The 17,613-nt window shown below is 37.2% G+C and overlaps 1 protein-coding gene across 1 annotated transcript in view; it reads right to left on the minus strand.

Annotated features, from left to right (window-relative positions):
• Positions 1-334: 334 nt before the first annotated feature.
• LOC126979619 (atrial natriuretic peptide receptor 1-like) overlaps positions 335-17,613 on the minus strand; it is a 147,826-nt gene continuing 130,547 nt past the window's right edge. Inside the window, exons 8-14 of the mRNA XM_050829051.1 lie at positions 17,145-17,267; positions 11,003-11,132; positions 8,143-8,384; positions 7,709-7,803; positions 4,837-5,055; positions 3,096-3,187; positions 335-484 (exon numbers count right to left, since the gene is read on the minus strand). Coding sequence (XP_050685008.1) covers positions 362-484; positions 3,096-3,187; positions 4,837-5,055; positions 7,709-7,803; positions 8,143-8,384; positions 11,003-11,132; positions 17,145-17,267 — 1,024 coding nt within the window. The 3' untranslated portion in view covers positions 335-361. The remainder of the gene's footprint in view (positions 485-3,095; positions 3,188-4,836; positions 5,056-7,708; positions 7,804-8,142; positions 8,385-11,002; positions 11,133-17,144; positions 17,268-17,613) is intronic.

The following is a 17,613-nucleotide window of genomic DNA, read 5'->3' on the forward strand; positions in this document are numbered from 1 at the left end:
GGAGTAAGTGTGATGAACATAATAATATCAAGAAGTATTTTATTCAGATTAATATAAGTAAATATAAATTATATATCATTCCCACCATCTGGATGTGTGGTTTTTCCTCTACAGTGCGTGTTTCGTGTTTGCGTGTGTGGATTGAGCTTCCTTGTTGTTTCCGGGACTATACCTGTCCTTCAAAAACAGCGCGCAACCTCCTTAAAGGCCGGCAAATCTCCTGTGACTCCTCTGGTGTTGCATGAGAATGTGGGCGGCGGTAATAGCTTAAGAACGGGTGACCCCAACGCTCATTTCTCCTCCTCTTCCATTAATACAAGTAAAAAACAGCAAGTCAAACTTAATATTTATTAGTCTTAAATCATGTTCTAATGAGCAGTTCCAAAACATTCTGGTCATAATCCTGCAGCCGCATAGCCCTGGGACTCTCTGATCTGCCGCCCTTCTTGCCGACCAGCCAATATGTCTCCATGACACCTTTACCCTGAAGATAAATGAAATAAGCATTAGATTTTTGAATACTAGGGGGAGTACCAGTGGGAGGCTCCTTTGCACAGGATGCCGGCTAGATTATGGGTACCACAACGGCGCCTATTTCTGGCATGAAGCAGTTATGTGTAAGCATTTCTGTGTTTCGGTCTGAAAGGCGCCATCGATAGTGAAATTACTGGGCAAATGAGACTTAACATCTTATGTCTCAAGGTGACGAGCGCAGTTGTAGTGCCATTCAGAATTTTTGGGGTTTTTCAAGAATCCTGAGCGGCACTACATTGTAATGGGCAGGGCGTATCAATTACCATCAGCTGAACGTCCTTCTCGTCTTGTCCCTTATTTTCATTAGTTAGTGTAAAGTTGGTTGGTTGGTTGTGCTTTTATTTGAGTGAGGCAAGTGTAGAGTTTTTTTTTTTATGGAATAGGAGGACAAACAAGCGTACGGGTCACCTGGTGTTCAGTGATCACCGCCGCCCACATTCTCTTGCAACACCAGAGGAATCACAAGAGCGTTGCCGGCCTTTAAGGAAGGTGTACGCGCTTTTTTTGAAGGTACCCATGTCGTATCGTCCCGGAAACACCGCACAAGGAAGCTCATTCCACAGCTTTGTAGTACGAGGGAGAAAGCTTCTTGAAAACCGCACTGTGGAGGACCGCCACACATCCAGATGGTGGGGATGATATCCTAACTTGTGGCATGTCGTGCGATGGTGAAATTCGGCGGCAGGAATCAGGTTAAACAGCTCTTCGGAACACTCCCCGTGATAAATGCAGTAGAAGACACACAATGAAGCGACGTCTCTACGCAACGCCAAGTGATCCAGCCGTTCACAGAGCACTGAGTCCCCGACAATTCGAGCTGCTCTACGTTGCACGCGGTCAAATGGATCGAGCAGATACTGGGGTGCACCAGACCAGAGATGACAGCAATACTCCATGTGTGGCCGGACCTGCGCTTTGTAGAGCGCTAGAATGTGGGCCGGCTTGAAGTATTGCCGTGCTCTATTAATGACGCCCAGTTTCTTTGAAGCCAATTTGGCTTTGCCCTCCAGATGGCCACGGAATTGGCAATCGCTCGAGATTTCGAGACCCAGTATTCCGATACTAGGCGCGGCTTTAAGAGAAGTGTTGCCGAAGAGCGGTGATACGACAAATGGGGTTTTTTTAGTGAAAAGTGAATTGTATTTGCTGCGACCCTTAAAAGGCATAAAAGGCATTTATTTTCTCAAAATTGATTCCTTTGGAATTCTTTTTGATGTCATTTCTTATACTACTAGATACTACTACCGCTTCGGAAACAAATGGCGCTCTGAGAGAGAAGAAGCGGCGCAAGAAACTCTCCCAGCATTCTTTTTTTATGCGCTCTTTTCAATAAAAATATACAATATTGTACAGTCGCTATAAAATAATCACAATCTAGTCCCAGGCTGTCCGATCATTTAGATATTCAGCAGTGGAGTAATAGAATTTACGACAGCCATTTTTTTATAAAACATTTAAATTTATTTATAGATAATGCCTGAACAGTGGCTGGGACTTTATTGTAGAAGTGTATTATATATTTTATCTGATCTACCGTATTCTTTGCCCATCCATGTTACAGAAACTCCCCAAAACCAATATCCTCTATAAAGCTGTAAAATAAAAATAAAATTAACTTAGAGAGGAAGGAGTTCATGTCCTCTTAGTTACTGGCTCTTTTTAATGTGGGGTGGAGTCATTTCCCTAAGGATTAAACAAGATCTTTCCTTTAGAGCTAGGGGTCTCATTGAGCCCTAAATATCTGGTCTGTATACTATGATTGCTGAATCTACAGCGTCCAACAGAAAGAGGGTCTTCGATTGGAATTGTTAGTTGCAGTTAAATTTCCTCTGAGAATATTTACTTGATAACTTCAGCCAATGACACACCTTATCTACACTGTACTACTTATTCACCTAAAAATTTTACTACTTTCTCCATGCCCAATCCAATCTGATAGCCGAGAAGGACAATAACTTTTCTCTTTAAAAAGATATCAGGTAATAATTCTAACCAGGACAATAACTACTGGCCAGTGGCAGGCGTAATAAAACCACGCGTTCTCCTCCAAAATCTTGAAAACTCGATAGTCTTCTTACCTATATGAAAGAAGTTTACCTAAAGGAACTTCTGTAGCACCGTTGTACTAGCTATAATTGATCTTCGAAAGGGTCGCAGTGCCCGTTGGGGACACTGATTGGCATATAATTTTAGTTTAACAATTAGGTTAAAAAGATTCAAAGAAATCTATCCTTCAGGTTAAATGTGAGATGTTTGAAATTTATATATATTTATAATTACAATAGATCTTTACAAAAACTGTTTTTTCGTCAGTTTCGTTAGATTGTTGTTAGAAATCAAAGAAGTATGAGTAGATGCTATGATAGGCAGATGTTCACGTTACTGATTTGTAAAATTTCATATAAAATGTTATTTCGATACATAATAGTATATGGTCGATAGTTCTCAAAATTATTGAAGTTTTTTTTTTTTTTCAAAATAAATCATCGCCTACCATCAGTGATCCCAGTGTCTCTTTACAACTGACGTACTGAAGCTTATATCAAATTTAAAATAAATACCTGAATATCAACGAATCCTCTTGATTTCATTTCATAGTCCCCAATTTCATCTAAGGCTGCTTTCGTACTCGGAGAAATGTGGATTTTCATCGCTACAAAAACATTGAATTAAAACATAGTATGAAATATTTACATATACGTACTTTTGTTATAGAAAGCGTCTTAAACAATATAGATCTACAAGTACCGTGTATATTTCTAGTATAATTTACATAACAAATTGTGAGCAGAAAATATCTAATATATAAAATTCTCGTGTCATGGTGTTTAACTTTGAACTCCTCCGAAACGGCTTGACCGATTCTCATGAAATTTTGAGTGCATATTGGGTAGGTCTGACAATCGGACAACATCTATTTTTCATCCCCCTAAATGCTAAGGATGGTCCACACGAAATTTATATTTTTTATTTTTTTGACATTTTTTTTTTAAATTTGATTATGAGTCAGCATTAAAAAATACATACAACTTCATATTTACACCCATCTACGATCAACAGTTACTTTAGTATCGCGATTTTAATATCAGCAATACGTTTTTTTTTATGATAATAAGGGACGAGACGAGCAGGACGTTCAGCTGATGATAATTTATACGCCATGTCCATTACAATGCAGTGCCGCTCAGGATTCTCAAAAAATCCAAAAATTCTGAGCGGCACTACAAATGCGCTCGTCACCTTGAGACATAAGATGTTAAGTCTCATTTGCCCAGTACTTTCACTAGCTACGGCGCCCTTCAGATCGAAACACACGGCAGAAATAGGCGCCATTGTGGTACCCATAATCTAGCCGGCTTCCTGTGCAAACCAAGATTTAAACGGCGTCTATTACTGGCGTGAAGCAATAATGTGTAAAAAAATTTCAAAAATCAGAATCTTTGTGTTTTTATAGAATCCCGAGCGGCACTGTAAATTTTTTTATTTTTTTTATTTACATATACCTACTTACATTTAACTTACATTTATTTACTCGCCAAATGTTACGTTTATTGGCGATTTAAGGGTAACTGTCTCTCGTCTCGTCCCTTATTTTCATTTAAAAATAAAATAAGAAAGAAGCTGCAGTAGCTTACAAATAATAGAATCTTAGATAATTTATACGTCTAGATAGAGTCTCTTGCTGTTAGACAACCGATAAAAACAAGCCAGGAATATTAGTTTAGTGTGCGTGACAAGCTACGTCTAACACTCGCAATTTGTATGACATTTTGTGTTAGTGTGCGTGAATTGCTCTAAATAGAGGTTAGTTTTAAACACATTTTTTTCTGTCATAGTCTATCTAGAAGTAAAAATGATCTAAGAAGAGAATAATGCGTGGTTCTTGACTCTTGTTTCTGCGCAGGTTAATTAAAATTAGTGGCGTTCCTACACAGTGCCGTTTTTAAGAAACTAGATCAAAACAGAAACAAGAGCTATCAGAAACTAGATTGAAACAAGATATTTGTAGTGCGTGATTCTTTCACTGTGGAATGTGGAATGAACTTTCTGGTGCGGTGTTTCCGGGACGATAAGACTTGAGTATATTCAAACAAAGCGCGCACACCTTCCTTAGACGCGTGCAACGCTCCTGTGAATCCTCTGGTGTTGCAAGAGAATGTGGGCGGCGGTGATCACTTAGCACTAGGCTTACGTTCGTTTGCCCTACTTTTCAATAAAAAAAAACCGCGTTCTTAGCTTTGCAGGAGCTAGAAGCAAATTTTTTAGAGATTATTATAAATTAATAAATTGTGGTCTTAGTACCTTCCCCCGTACTCTCCATCCGACTTGCAGTATTGATGGCGTCTCCAAACAGGCAGTATCTCGGCATTGTGGTGCCCACTACTCCAGCAACACATGGCCCAGTGTTCACACCAGCTCGGATCCTCAGCAGTTCTTCAGGTCTGTGCGGCACCTTTGCACCCTCGAGGCACCGCATCAGAGCCAATGACATATCGGCTATTTCTGAGGCGTGAAGATTGCCTATAATATAATCGAATAAATAAAATTAATTGTATTTATTCAAATATTTTGAGTATATTATTGTACAAGTGCTGATCCGGGGCAAACGTTGTATTGTCATATAAATGAAGTGCCCCACGCCCGCCCATTTTATGAAGTGTCATATAGAATGAAATCTAAGTGACAGAATTATTTGTATTGCGAATATAAAGGTATTTTTAAGTAAAAGAAATAAAAGTTCCGGATAAGTCATCACCAATATATCATATACTAAAAACCTTCTCCGAAACAGGCTGTATTTTATGGTAGAAGTAGGTATTATTCCGATCGACTTTGTATTTGTCAAAGTATAACCGAAGGAGAAAACCAGCTCTAAATTTATGAGTATAGATTAAAAATTCAATTTTTTGCTGTGGCTAAATGTTAAAGTTATAATATTTTCTCGGTGTTAGGAAATAAAGACTAAAATCGGCAAACTATCGACATCTTGGTACCTCACTAGATACGGTATCTCAGAAGCTTAAACGTCTTCTGTCATTGTCACGAATGTAATCGCGCTGCCTCTTTGAATACCTAATTGTAAAGTATCATTTACGACGTTCTAGAAGATGATCAAGTTTTCGTCAATTATATAATAATTCTTAAATACGACCCATATTTTGCTACAACCAATAAAAAATTTAATGAAATTACTTTATAATAGACCTCAATAATAGAGAAGGTGAAATTAAATATTATATATATCGAAGCTGAAACTAAACTAAATTTAATTGTTCTTGCTCGATTGATCAAAGAGCAAGCTTGGGATATCATAATAAATGGTATATACAATCTGACAAAATATCTTAACATAACCTTAAGTTAGACTTATGTATTTAAGCTTTATTCGTCTCGGCTTAAATGTACATTACAAAACATAATATCTGGACACATTATTAATAGCCTTATTGATCGGAATGACATATTTAGTAATTATGGTGTATTATATACAAATTACTTCTACATAATATATAATTATGAACTAATGGGAAAATAAATAATAAATAAGCTAAGGCGTCCACTAGATCAGTTAATCGACGTCGCGTACATTGGAATTACATATTATTTAAGTCCATTTGCATCCATTACAGACAATCAAATAGAATTTTTTGTTATTGCAACTCTACTTAAAGAAAGTCTGCCATGACGTGTAAACTTCTTTAGCGGCATTGAGCACTTTTATTGGTATGGGTATAAAATGTTAAACTCGCGTCAGGACACGTGACCTGATCGAAACTTCGTAAGACGGAGTTGAGTCTTTTGTGACAATTATAAACTATATATAATATAATAACAAAAATATATTTTGTTGAGAGGTGGAAAATGCACTTTACGTAGTAAGAAACCCTGAAAATTTTGTAGTTAAATATTTGCATGCTAGGAATAATGCTAGCAAAACAAATAATCTCATTATTATAATATTTTAACACCATTGTATACTATGTTTTTTGCAATTAAATATATAATTATTATTATTTTCATTATTAAAAAAAGAAAAAGGCCCTATATATCGGGGTATGGTATTGGTAGCTCGAAAGCTTTTCCATAGGACGTGGGGCATGGACTACTACGTAACAAAAATCATGGGGTGTCTCATAAGGAGACTCGAACCTAGGACCGGCTCTTTGCTTGGGGGTATTAGGCGTGACTGACCCCGCTAGATAGAGAGGCACGAAAATATTACTACGGCTGCGTGGGTCATCAGATCAGAGAAAGTCCTCTCAAACATAAAGAAGCATAAGACTTGTAGATAAATAAATACGTGTAAGAATCACATCTGTGTATATGTTTATGTAAAGTAACTAGTTAATTCTCTCTTCCGTCGACATGCCGATTCTAAGGTTGTTATAGCATCGTCAGTTTGGTTCACAGCCTCACTAACAGCAACAACCAAATTGTTAAATATCGTACAAAAGGCATATGGTCCCAATATTAAGAGGGTATCGTCAAATTATTTATCAATGTGTTATAAATCCAACGCAGCTACAAATTGAGTAATTCAGAATGATTTAAAATAAACCTGATAAGCGGGCAATTAAAGTAACTTTTTTATAAAGTGTAACTAAGTGAAACTTCTGTACCATTCCTCATTATTCTGTGCCAGAATAGCCAAAAGAGGGGCTTGACAAGATATTTTATGACGTATTAAAATATGTGTACGTCCCAACAACAATTTTCAATTATAAATATTATTCTTTGTTGAAGATAAGGTTAATAACAGACTTATTAGCTAGTATGTGTAACCTAGTTGGTAAATATACTTTTATTTATTTATTTATTAAGGAAACAAACAGATACAATACTATAGTAAAAAATAAAGTATAAAAATTATAATATTGGATATATCCTATATTAGTTTTACTAAACACATTCCGATGAAGGAACACATTCTGTGAAGGTACTTAATAATAATACTTAGTAATATATATATAAAGTACATATTTAGCAAAAGTACCAAGACTCATTTAAAATTTAATAAAGTTACATAAAGGAAATACTAAGGTAGGTATTGTTGTGAAAAGAAACAGCGAGACACTCGAACCGGTTCAATAGACACGAGCAAGCGGGTGAGCAGGCAAAAACGATACAACCTCTCTGTGAAAAGCGTAGTTATTTAGAAGAAGAAAACTTTTACCATTTCTCTGTGGGAGTCCAGACACGACCATGTAAGCATCTCCGATCGTCTCCACTTTGTACACGTTGTATTGCGTTATTTTATCGTCGAACATTCTGGAAATATGTAACATTTGCATAAATTTAGAACTACCGTACAATAATATATTTAAGAAATTTCCGTTACTCTTAGAATATAATTGGAAGGATCCATATATATATCTACATATTTTAGAGATATGAAATAAATGTTTCCAGTACGATACGACATGGGTACCTACAAAAAAAAGCGTTAATAAAAAACGCCTCTGATTTATTAAGCAAAAACAAAAGATTATGAGTGGCGTGAATGGTGGTGATCACTTCTTAACACCAGGTGACTCGTGCACTCATTTGTCCTCCTAGACCATAAAAAAATAATCTCCAACAAATAGCTGATCACTTTACAATACTCACTGGTACAACATATTGAGCATGTTTATAATTTCCATGGGCGTGCTTTTAGCAGCAATGTTAGTGAAACCAACAATATCACTGAAGTAGATAGTAACAGCGTCAAAGGACTCGGCAGGAACTGTCTTCTGAGCCCGAAGCCTCCTTAGGACTGGTATGGGCAGCATTCGAGACAACAGTAGGTCACTCTTCTGTTTCTCAGCAACCAGCTTCTGTGTACTTATTTCTATTGACTCGGTGAATTTCTGGAATTTATACATTATGCTCAGATTAAGAATCATTGATAATAAGATAATTTGAACATGGATGGACATTTTTTAGCTTTTTATGATTAGTTAGATTATCTACGATAATTTTATCAACAACAAGCTGATGATCTCTTTTTTAACTGATACTGTAACGAGTTAGTGCAAGTACGAGTCTGGCAAAGAGGATGTTAATACTATTTAATAACAGGCGGGACTGCCTAAGTAAAAATTGAAATTCAGTTTAGTATGAAACGTGCAGTGATTTGACATAAGTTTGAAATAGTAGTAATTACAGTATCGCGATTGGCGACGAAGTATAATCCGGCTAAGTTTGAAAGTGAACGGTTGCTTAAACCGTGAAGGATTTCGACTATATCCTTGTTTTACATGATTATAGCCGTCATATGTGAATCTTTCAATGACTGCACGTTTCATACAATCAAGTGAATCGCTTTTTACTTAGAGAGTTTCGCTAGCCTGCTGTCTGGTTATATCTATGTCACACGACAAATATTAAGTCTTATTAAGTATTAGTCTCTTCTTAATAGCACATTAGCTAAAACACACATGAGATTATAAGATCAGTCCAATGGTCAAGTTCTTTCAATAAGTTAACCCTTCTATAGAAGAACTCTTATGATATATTATATAGTAACAATATTTAGTAGCTGTTATTGAAATCTCATGTCCATTATCAAAAAACAAACACTTACATGCTAAATTAAGAGTGCGGTTAATAAGCCCTGTTAAAATTGAAATTTCCAAAAATAATTTCGCAAAGGATGCTTGAAACCGTGTTTCAAACATCAGCTATATACGAGTATAGACTGAGTAGTCATATATTACTTTATTAGTAAGTACGATTTCATAAGTATTGGGAGTCTTTTGGCAGCATTCACTTAAATTCTTTGGCAAGCGTGAAATATTGATTGAAATTATAATTTCCCTTCAAAAGCTTATAACTTTGACAGGTTTCTTACCAAACGAAAACGTAAAATCTACATAAAGTTGCAACCTACTTCTAAGTATCGAGTAGAGCAACTTTTATCCATCGATCTCGTTTCACAAAAGGAGATATCCCTGAAATTTACCCACTATATTAAAAGGGCATTAATTTTCTCAAAATTGATTCCTTTAGAATTCTTTTTCATGTCATTTCTACTATACTAGATAGTACTACCGCTTGGAAAACAAATGGCGCTCTGAGATAGAAGAAGCGGCGCAAGAAACTCTTCCAGCATTCTTTTTTTGCGCTCTTTTCAAGAAAAATATATAATATTGTAAAGTCATATCTATCGCTATAAAATAATCATAATCTAGTCCAAGGCTGTCCGATCACTTAGATATTCAGCTGTGGAGTGTGGATTTACGACAGAGCCATTTTTTTTTATAAAACATTTAAATTTATTTATAAATAATGCCTGAATAGTGGCTGGGACTTTATTATAAAAGTGTATACATACATAAACTTAGGGAATTTCTCCCTGAGTGTTCTCGGGCCACCCGTCGTATTCTAGGCATAGGGTTTCAAGATAAGCATGAACTTTATTTTATGTTGCAAACAGAACATGATGATCGGTAATCAGTTATCAACATAAAACCCACATGATCGTTTGTCAGTATATTGCGATAGAAGTGCTGACCCGGCAAACGTTGTATTGCCATACACGGACGAGTAAAAAAAGAAGGTCTCCGCGCCGTGATATTAGCAAGTGAAGCACCGTTATGCTAGTGTGTGTGCGGTTACGGGGGATACTAGTTACATAATTTTTTCTCCCTTAAATAATCATATTATGGCCACAAATACTTATATAAGTAGTATCGTTTTGACACTATTTGACAACGCACGACGGCATTTTTTAAATATTTTATTGACACGCAAATTGATCTGTCACAGACGATTACAATTCTCATAATGGCCGCCTAACGGCCTGTAGTAGTGTAAGTGTGTGCTTGGGGCCATGTATTTACACGTTAATCGGCTTGTTTTAGTGGTACACTGTTATGTAAGGTGACACGGAGTCCTTATTTTTTTACAAGTCCGTGTTGCCATATAAATTAGGAACCCCACGCCTGCTCATTGCATTAATTGTCATATGTAATGAAATTTCATTGACTGAATTATTTGTATTGCAAATATATAGGTATTTCTAAGTCAAAAACATATAGGTTCCGGATTGAATACGTTGGAAAAGACTGGCTAATATTGGGCAAAGACCGTATAGTGTGGAAGAAAATGGAAAAGGCCTTCACCCAACGAGGGGCCCATACTACTAATTAAAACATTAGTTATTAAGAAATAGATAAGAAATTTACTTACATAAAACTTTTCTCTTTTTAATTTCTAATAATATCAGGCTTAAGTTAAGTTTACTAAAAATAATTATTATAAGATTATTTTTAAATTTAGTTTAATTTAATTATGTAATTTAGCATGGGAATAAAAGGCTTTTTTATTTTATTTTATTTTATTTTATTTTGCTTAGTAAAACCATCACCTTATGATATAAGTATTATTGAGATCGGTTCAGTAGTTTTTGCTGTATTAACGAAGGAAAAACCCGTTTCTCCATTTATTAGTATAGATAAAATAATATACTATTAAGATCTCTCACCTGTATAGTACTGATGGTGTATCGTAGAAGCAAAATGAGGAGTGGAGAAACTAAGAGCACCAGGATTAAAACCAAGATACCAAACCCCAGCGTCCTCCTGGCAGACCACACTTCGCTGTCCACAGATACGCTGAAATCATGCAATTTTTTTTTAATGAGAATAGGGGACGAGACGCGCAGGACGTTCAGCTGATGGTAATTGATACGCCCTGCCCAATACAATGCAGTGCCACTGAGGATTCTTGAAACACCCCAAAGAATCTGAGCGGTACTACAATTGCGCTCGTCACCTTGAGACAAAAGATGTTAAGTCTTATTTACCCAGTAATTTCACTAGCTATGGCGCCCTTCAGACTGAAGCACAGTAATGCTTACACATTACAGCTTCATGCCCATTTCACATTACACCCATAATCTAGCCGGCATCCTGTGCAAAGAAGCCTCAATGGTAAAACTTCAAAACAAATATTTAACTCGTGCCGACCTTATTTTTCATGTAACTCAATCAGAAATGTTTGAACCTGAATAGCTATTGATCCTGACCACCTGGAAACTATTTTTAGCTTTTGTCAGCAAGACCTTTCCAATGTTATATTATGGAGGTATGTCTTTTGTGATTGCTAGAGGATTAAATTTCTGACGCCATCTTTGTGCTTTGTCTGCCGTATTTAATTCTTAGGCCATAGCCGTGTGAAACGGTTAAATATTTCAATTGATGGTAAGGGAAAAGAATTCCAAATCCTCGGAAGGTAATCCTAATCAACTGAAGTACCTTCAGGTATTCCAAGAGCTAGCGGCACAATCGACTCCATAACTCTGGAGAGACGAGGGCTTTTGTCAATGGGATGGTAGTAAAACGGATCATCTATGTAGGTGATCATTTTATATATTACTAGCTGACCCAGCAAACGTTGTATTGCCGATATTAAAATCACGTTACAAAAGTAACTGTTGATCGTAGGTGGGTGAAAATATGAAGTTGTATGGATTTTTTAACGCTGACTCATAATCAAACAAATTTAACAAAAATTGTCAGAAAAATTAAATTTGGCGTGGACCACCCTTAACATTTAGGGGGATGAAAAATAGATGTTGTCCGATTCTCAGACCTACCCAATATGCGCTCAAAATTTCATGAGAATCGGTCGTTTCGACGGAGTTTAACTACAAACACCGCGACATGAGAATTTTATATATTAGATAAGAAGAAAAGGCAAGGATATTTTGGGAAGAAATCGATACTCCCGTCAATGTCACCGCAATTAATAGAAACTCAACAAAAATGTATATATGAAAATAACTGAAATATCTGGCAAGAATAAAAAACTTGACAATTTTGATACGCAATATTATACGTTTGATACGACTCATTTTGGTTATAAATACGAAAAATTATTCCATGAAACGTAACACGACCCAATGCCCCAATTCCTTTTCTTTACAACCCTCTCAAATGTTCTCAATCTTTCTTCACACACTTGCGAATGAATACGTATTTCAATCAAGTACCGATTTCCATCAAACAAGGCCATTTGTCTGTACTGATTATATCTTGTAGAAGTCGTTATTCGACCATAATTGATAAAATTTTCACTAAGAAATGATAATGAGGTTTTATTAAAAATTATTTCGTTACAATAAATAGTTATATAATAATAAAAATTTATACTATCAGGATATCTGTCTTAACTAACACAAGCTTGCCGCCGGTGCGCTTCGCTTCACCCAAAAAATTCGACATTTCGATCTATGGTTCAAAAAAAAATTCACTGCTAGTGCCACCTAACCGGCACTAACTTGTCGGAGTGGCCATGTCGCTCATTATGTGCACAAAGGTTCATTTCAATTGGGCTAACGTTTCTCGAGTTTTGATCTGCAACTATACAGGGTGTCCCAAAGTTATGGGACATGAAGGGAAAGTACCTTAAATATCGTAGATAGGGTATTTTACTGAAAGAAGACTTTATGTTGACTCGTTTGCCCAGTAATTTCTGTAGTTACGGCGCCCTTCCGACCGAAAACCATAATGCTAACAATGTTTGCTTCACGGCAGAAATAGGCGCCGTTGTGGTACCCAGGAGCCATGGTATGTGTGTGTGTGTATTATAATTAATAAAAAAGTTAACAAAGCGACCTTTTTTGTTTCTTTTACTGTAGTTATAATTATTATGGAAATGCTGCGGAAAGTAACTAGTGTTTTAAGTTCTATGCATTCCGAATAACCACGAAAAACCTATTACGCTCATGTAAGGAACAGAACATTGTTCAATGTATTTTGCGAGCGAAAAAAATAAAAATATAACGAAATTGTAAAAGCATGACTAAAGTTATTTTCATAAAAGCAAAAGAGGCGCTTTTTTATATTGTGTGTTACTTCTCGCCGCAAAAGTGCGTGAACTTTGTAAAATATTTTTTGGCAGTAAATAATAATATAATGACGAAATAAATAAGAATCTGCTTAATAAAGTTAAATTAAGATATAAATAAATGACTTTTGGTTATTAATAATTGTTTTTGTTTAAATCAAAACGTTATTCTATCAAATAATAACAAAATTGTATTAAATAATAAATATTATTGTACGATATTACATTGTAACCATTTTTTATGAAAAAGTATATGCGTGTAATCTTTACGCGCGACTGAAGTAAAATTTAATTATAATTAACTTTAGGAATAATTAACAGATACATATATATATATATATATATATATATATATATATATATATACTTTTTTTGCTTATCTGAAAGCTCACAGACAAATGTGTTATTTTCGTTTCGTTTGCCCTTGTTTGTCCCACCTATTCTAGGACATGCAGTATATAACAAATATTCTTTAAAAGTTGAAAGACAAGAAGATTTAATTTATACCATTAAATATAAACTTACATTAATTAAAGCCGTGTTATTAATAAATAATTGAATAAAAATAATTATTAATATCACACATATCAATATAACGTTGTTATTGAATATTTACGAATATGACTCTTTGGGCTCAGACCTTTTGCCTGTCCGATGGACGAAAAAAAATAACGAATTTCGCAAACGTCAGACTGAGAACTTTTATTTATTATTTATTACAACAAAGTAGTCATAAATGAACAAATATACTTGGAAATTTTCAGAAAATATTACTGAGCAATTTGAAACAATTTTTTAAACCATTCAATTATAATAGTTAAAAATTGTTTCAATTGACTTTTTTCTGCCGGAAGTAATGCTAGTACTTCTATAAGTAAAATATTGTGAGTTACCCCCAAGTCACGCCTAAAGAAGTTTTCCTTCAAAAAAAGAAGCCCACTTAGTTTCTTGCGCTCGTTATTCTCGAGTCTGAGGCATACTTTTTAGAATTGGTGGTAGTTTTTGACTTTCACTATGTGATAACATATGCTATTTAAAATAAAAATATTTGAATTGGAATCCAACTATATGATGCACGAACTGTATGGCACAACTCTTAAACAAAAAAAAGAATTTCAGTTGAGTTTGATTGAACGCGTTCTCTAAAGTGTCAATATCTGTAAAATTTGTAGACATAAAAAAACGCTTTAAGAGCAAATTTGATGAATGAGAAAGTATGATCTATTTATATCTTGTACGATGGTAGTTAACCGAGTGTGAGTCCGTATTACACTTCAACAGTTTCTTAGAAATTCAGTAAATCAACATCATCATCATCATTTTAGCCAGAAAACGTGCACTACTGGACAAAGGCCTCCCCCAAATATCACCATGACGATCGGTCCTGCGCTGCCCTCATCCAACCTACTCCGGCGATCTTGACCAGATCGTCAGTCCATCTTGTGGGGGGCCTACAAACACTACGCCTTCTGGTACGAGGTCGCCAATCGAGGCTGTACTATTACTTTTTGTTACCAGTGGGCGGCTAGATTATGGGTGTGGTTACCCACCCATACCCCAACACCCTCTTTTTCTGTCGTGAAGCAGTAAGGTTTAAGCATTAATGTATTTCAGTCTGAAGGGCGCCGTAGGAGGTGATATTACTGGGCAAATGAGACTTAACATCTTATGTCTCAAGGTGACTAACGCAATTGTAGTGCCGCTCAGATTTTTTTTTATGGAATAGGAGGACATACGAGCGTACGGGTAACCTGGTGTTAAGTGATCACCGCCGCCCACATTCTCTTGCAACACCAGATGAATCACAAGAGCGTTGCCGGCCTTTAAGGAAGGTGTACGCGCTTTTTTTGAAGGTACCCATGTCGTATCGTCCCGGAAACACCGCACAATGAAGCTCATTCCACAGCTTTGTAGTACGAGGAAGAAAGATGGTGGGGATGATAAACTAACTTGTGGCGTGTCGTGCGAAGGTGGAATTCAGCGACAGGAATCAGGTCAAACAGCTCTTCGGAACACTCCCCGTGATAAATGCGGTAGAAGACACACAATGAAGCGACGTCTCTACGCAACGCCAAGTGATCCAGCCGCTCACAGAGCACTAGGTCCCCGACAATTCGAGCTGCTCTGTGTTGCACGCGGTCAAATGGATCGAGCTTATACCTGTTGTACCTGCGCTTTATAGAGCGATAGAATGTGGGCCGGCTTGAAGTATTGCCGTATCCTATTAATGACCCCCAGCTTCTTCTAAGCCAATTTGGCTTTGCCCTCCAGATGGCCACGGAATACGATGCTGCTTTAACTGACGCATCGAACCAAGGCTGTGATCTGCTACCGATCGGTACTACAGAGCTTCGTATAAAAATATCCATGCCCTGCAGTATCACATCGGCTACTGCAACGGCGCAGGCACTAAGATCATCCGAAGGGAAACAAACCTTGCCCCAAGGGTAGGATGCAAAAAAGGAACGCATCCTATCCCAATCTGCTGACTTAACAAACGCGGCGGGTCACTAGTGGTTTGCGATGTTGGCGTAGATAGGCACTACACTCCTGACCAGGCAATGGTCGAACGTTCCGAAAGGGGCGTCGACAGAGACCTGGTAATTATCGGGATGTGTAGTCAGCAGAAGATCTAATAAGGACGGCATGTGGCTATCCACATCCGGGAGCCACATAGGCGACTCAACCAAACCATACGCCAATGCAAAATTGTGCACAGATTGCCCCGCGTAGTCTGTGGTACGTGATCCAAGCCATTCGGCATTGTGCCCGTTGAAATCACCCAAGACTATGATTTCAGCGGAGGCGATCTGTGCAAGCACATCGTCAATTGCCGCTTGAACGCAGCCCATGAGATGCTCGGTTTCTGCGTTACCACTATGGGACCTGTATACGCATACCTGGACACGCATAGATGCGGACGCGGTCCTCTAAATCTACGCGGAGCTAGAATCTAACATACACACATACCCCGGCATGAGGCAAAAAATTATGCTCAATTATGTACCCGGGGCACGTTATTTATGACGTATCACTAGGTCGAGATATCTGCGTCTCCGTAAGGAAACACAAGGCCGGCTGCGCCGTCTCAAGGTGATGGTGGACAGCGTTTAAATTGGAGTGAATTCCCCTGATGTTACAGAAGTCCACATTAAGCGTGGAGCGGGGGTCCGTGGTGTTGCTGGACAAACAGGGCTGTTTATCCTGTGAAATGCGCGGTACTGTGCCCTCCCCAGAATACGGGGGGCAGCAAGAGCGTGAATATTCGGGGAAGGATTCTCGGGAGCCGGTACCCTCCATCGTTTTAGGACCGCTCTCATATTTTTGGAGAGGGGGGGGGGGGAAGGGGCCTCCGGTCTTCGATACTAACCTATGCGAAAGATAGCGGCACTAGGCCGCTACTTCACGCCAGTATTCTGTGCGAGTGTGGTAAGTAACCCGGATGAGTCTGGCCAAGTGGTTTTTGGGCTTTCAAGAATCCTGAGAGGAAGTGCATTGTAATGGGCAGGGCGTACCATCAGCTGAACGTCCTGCTCGTCGCGTCCCTTATTGTCATAAAAAAATTATACTCCTCTAGGTTTTAAATTATGGAAAAACGTGACTAAATAGCGATTAACGTAATCTCGGCTTATCAATCGTATTTGCGGAAGGGTTAGCGTCTAAAAGCATGCGTCCCTTCCCCGATATATTTTTGAATAATTCAGCGATGTTCTAGCAAAAAGATTAAGAAGCAGTAAATCCAATATTGACATAGTACGCATAATAATCTTACTTACTGAACATAATCCCACAAATTACGTTGGACTTGTCTAAGCTTGTTTAAATTGCTTTGAGCGCTCTCAATGAAGCGTGCGGTCCAATCCTGCTCGTTAATGTGTAATCCGTCCCAGTCTTCGTAACTGAAAAATGTATTTTAAATATTACTTTTAACATTAAAAGTATTTGTATGATATAAATAAATAGACAGAAATAAATAATAAAAAAAATAGCGTGCGTACAAACTATTGATGTCAGAAGTGAAACTTCTTTGGAAAACCAATAATTGTTCTAAATCTCGTTTATATTAATTATCCCAATCTGTTCTCTAAACCAAATGTTTTTGTCAGTATTAGAAATTATAAGTTCTACTTACTCGCGGCCACGCGCTAAGCCTGCACGATACAACGCTAGGAGTGAAGATGTTCTACTTACTCGCATTAGAGCGCTAAGGCTACACGATACAAAGCTAGTGATGATGTAGATGAT

This window comes from Leptidea sinapis, chromosome 3, assembly GCF_905404315.1.
Source record: "Leptidea sinapis chromosome 3, ilLepSina1.1, whole genome shotgun sequence".
Lineage (NCBI taxonomy): Eukaryota > Metazoa > Arthropoda > Insecta > Lepidoptera > Pieridae > Leptidea > Leptidea sinapis.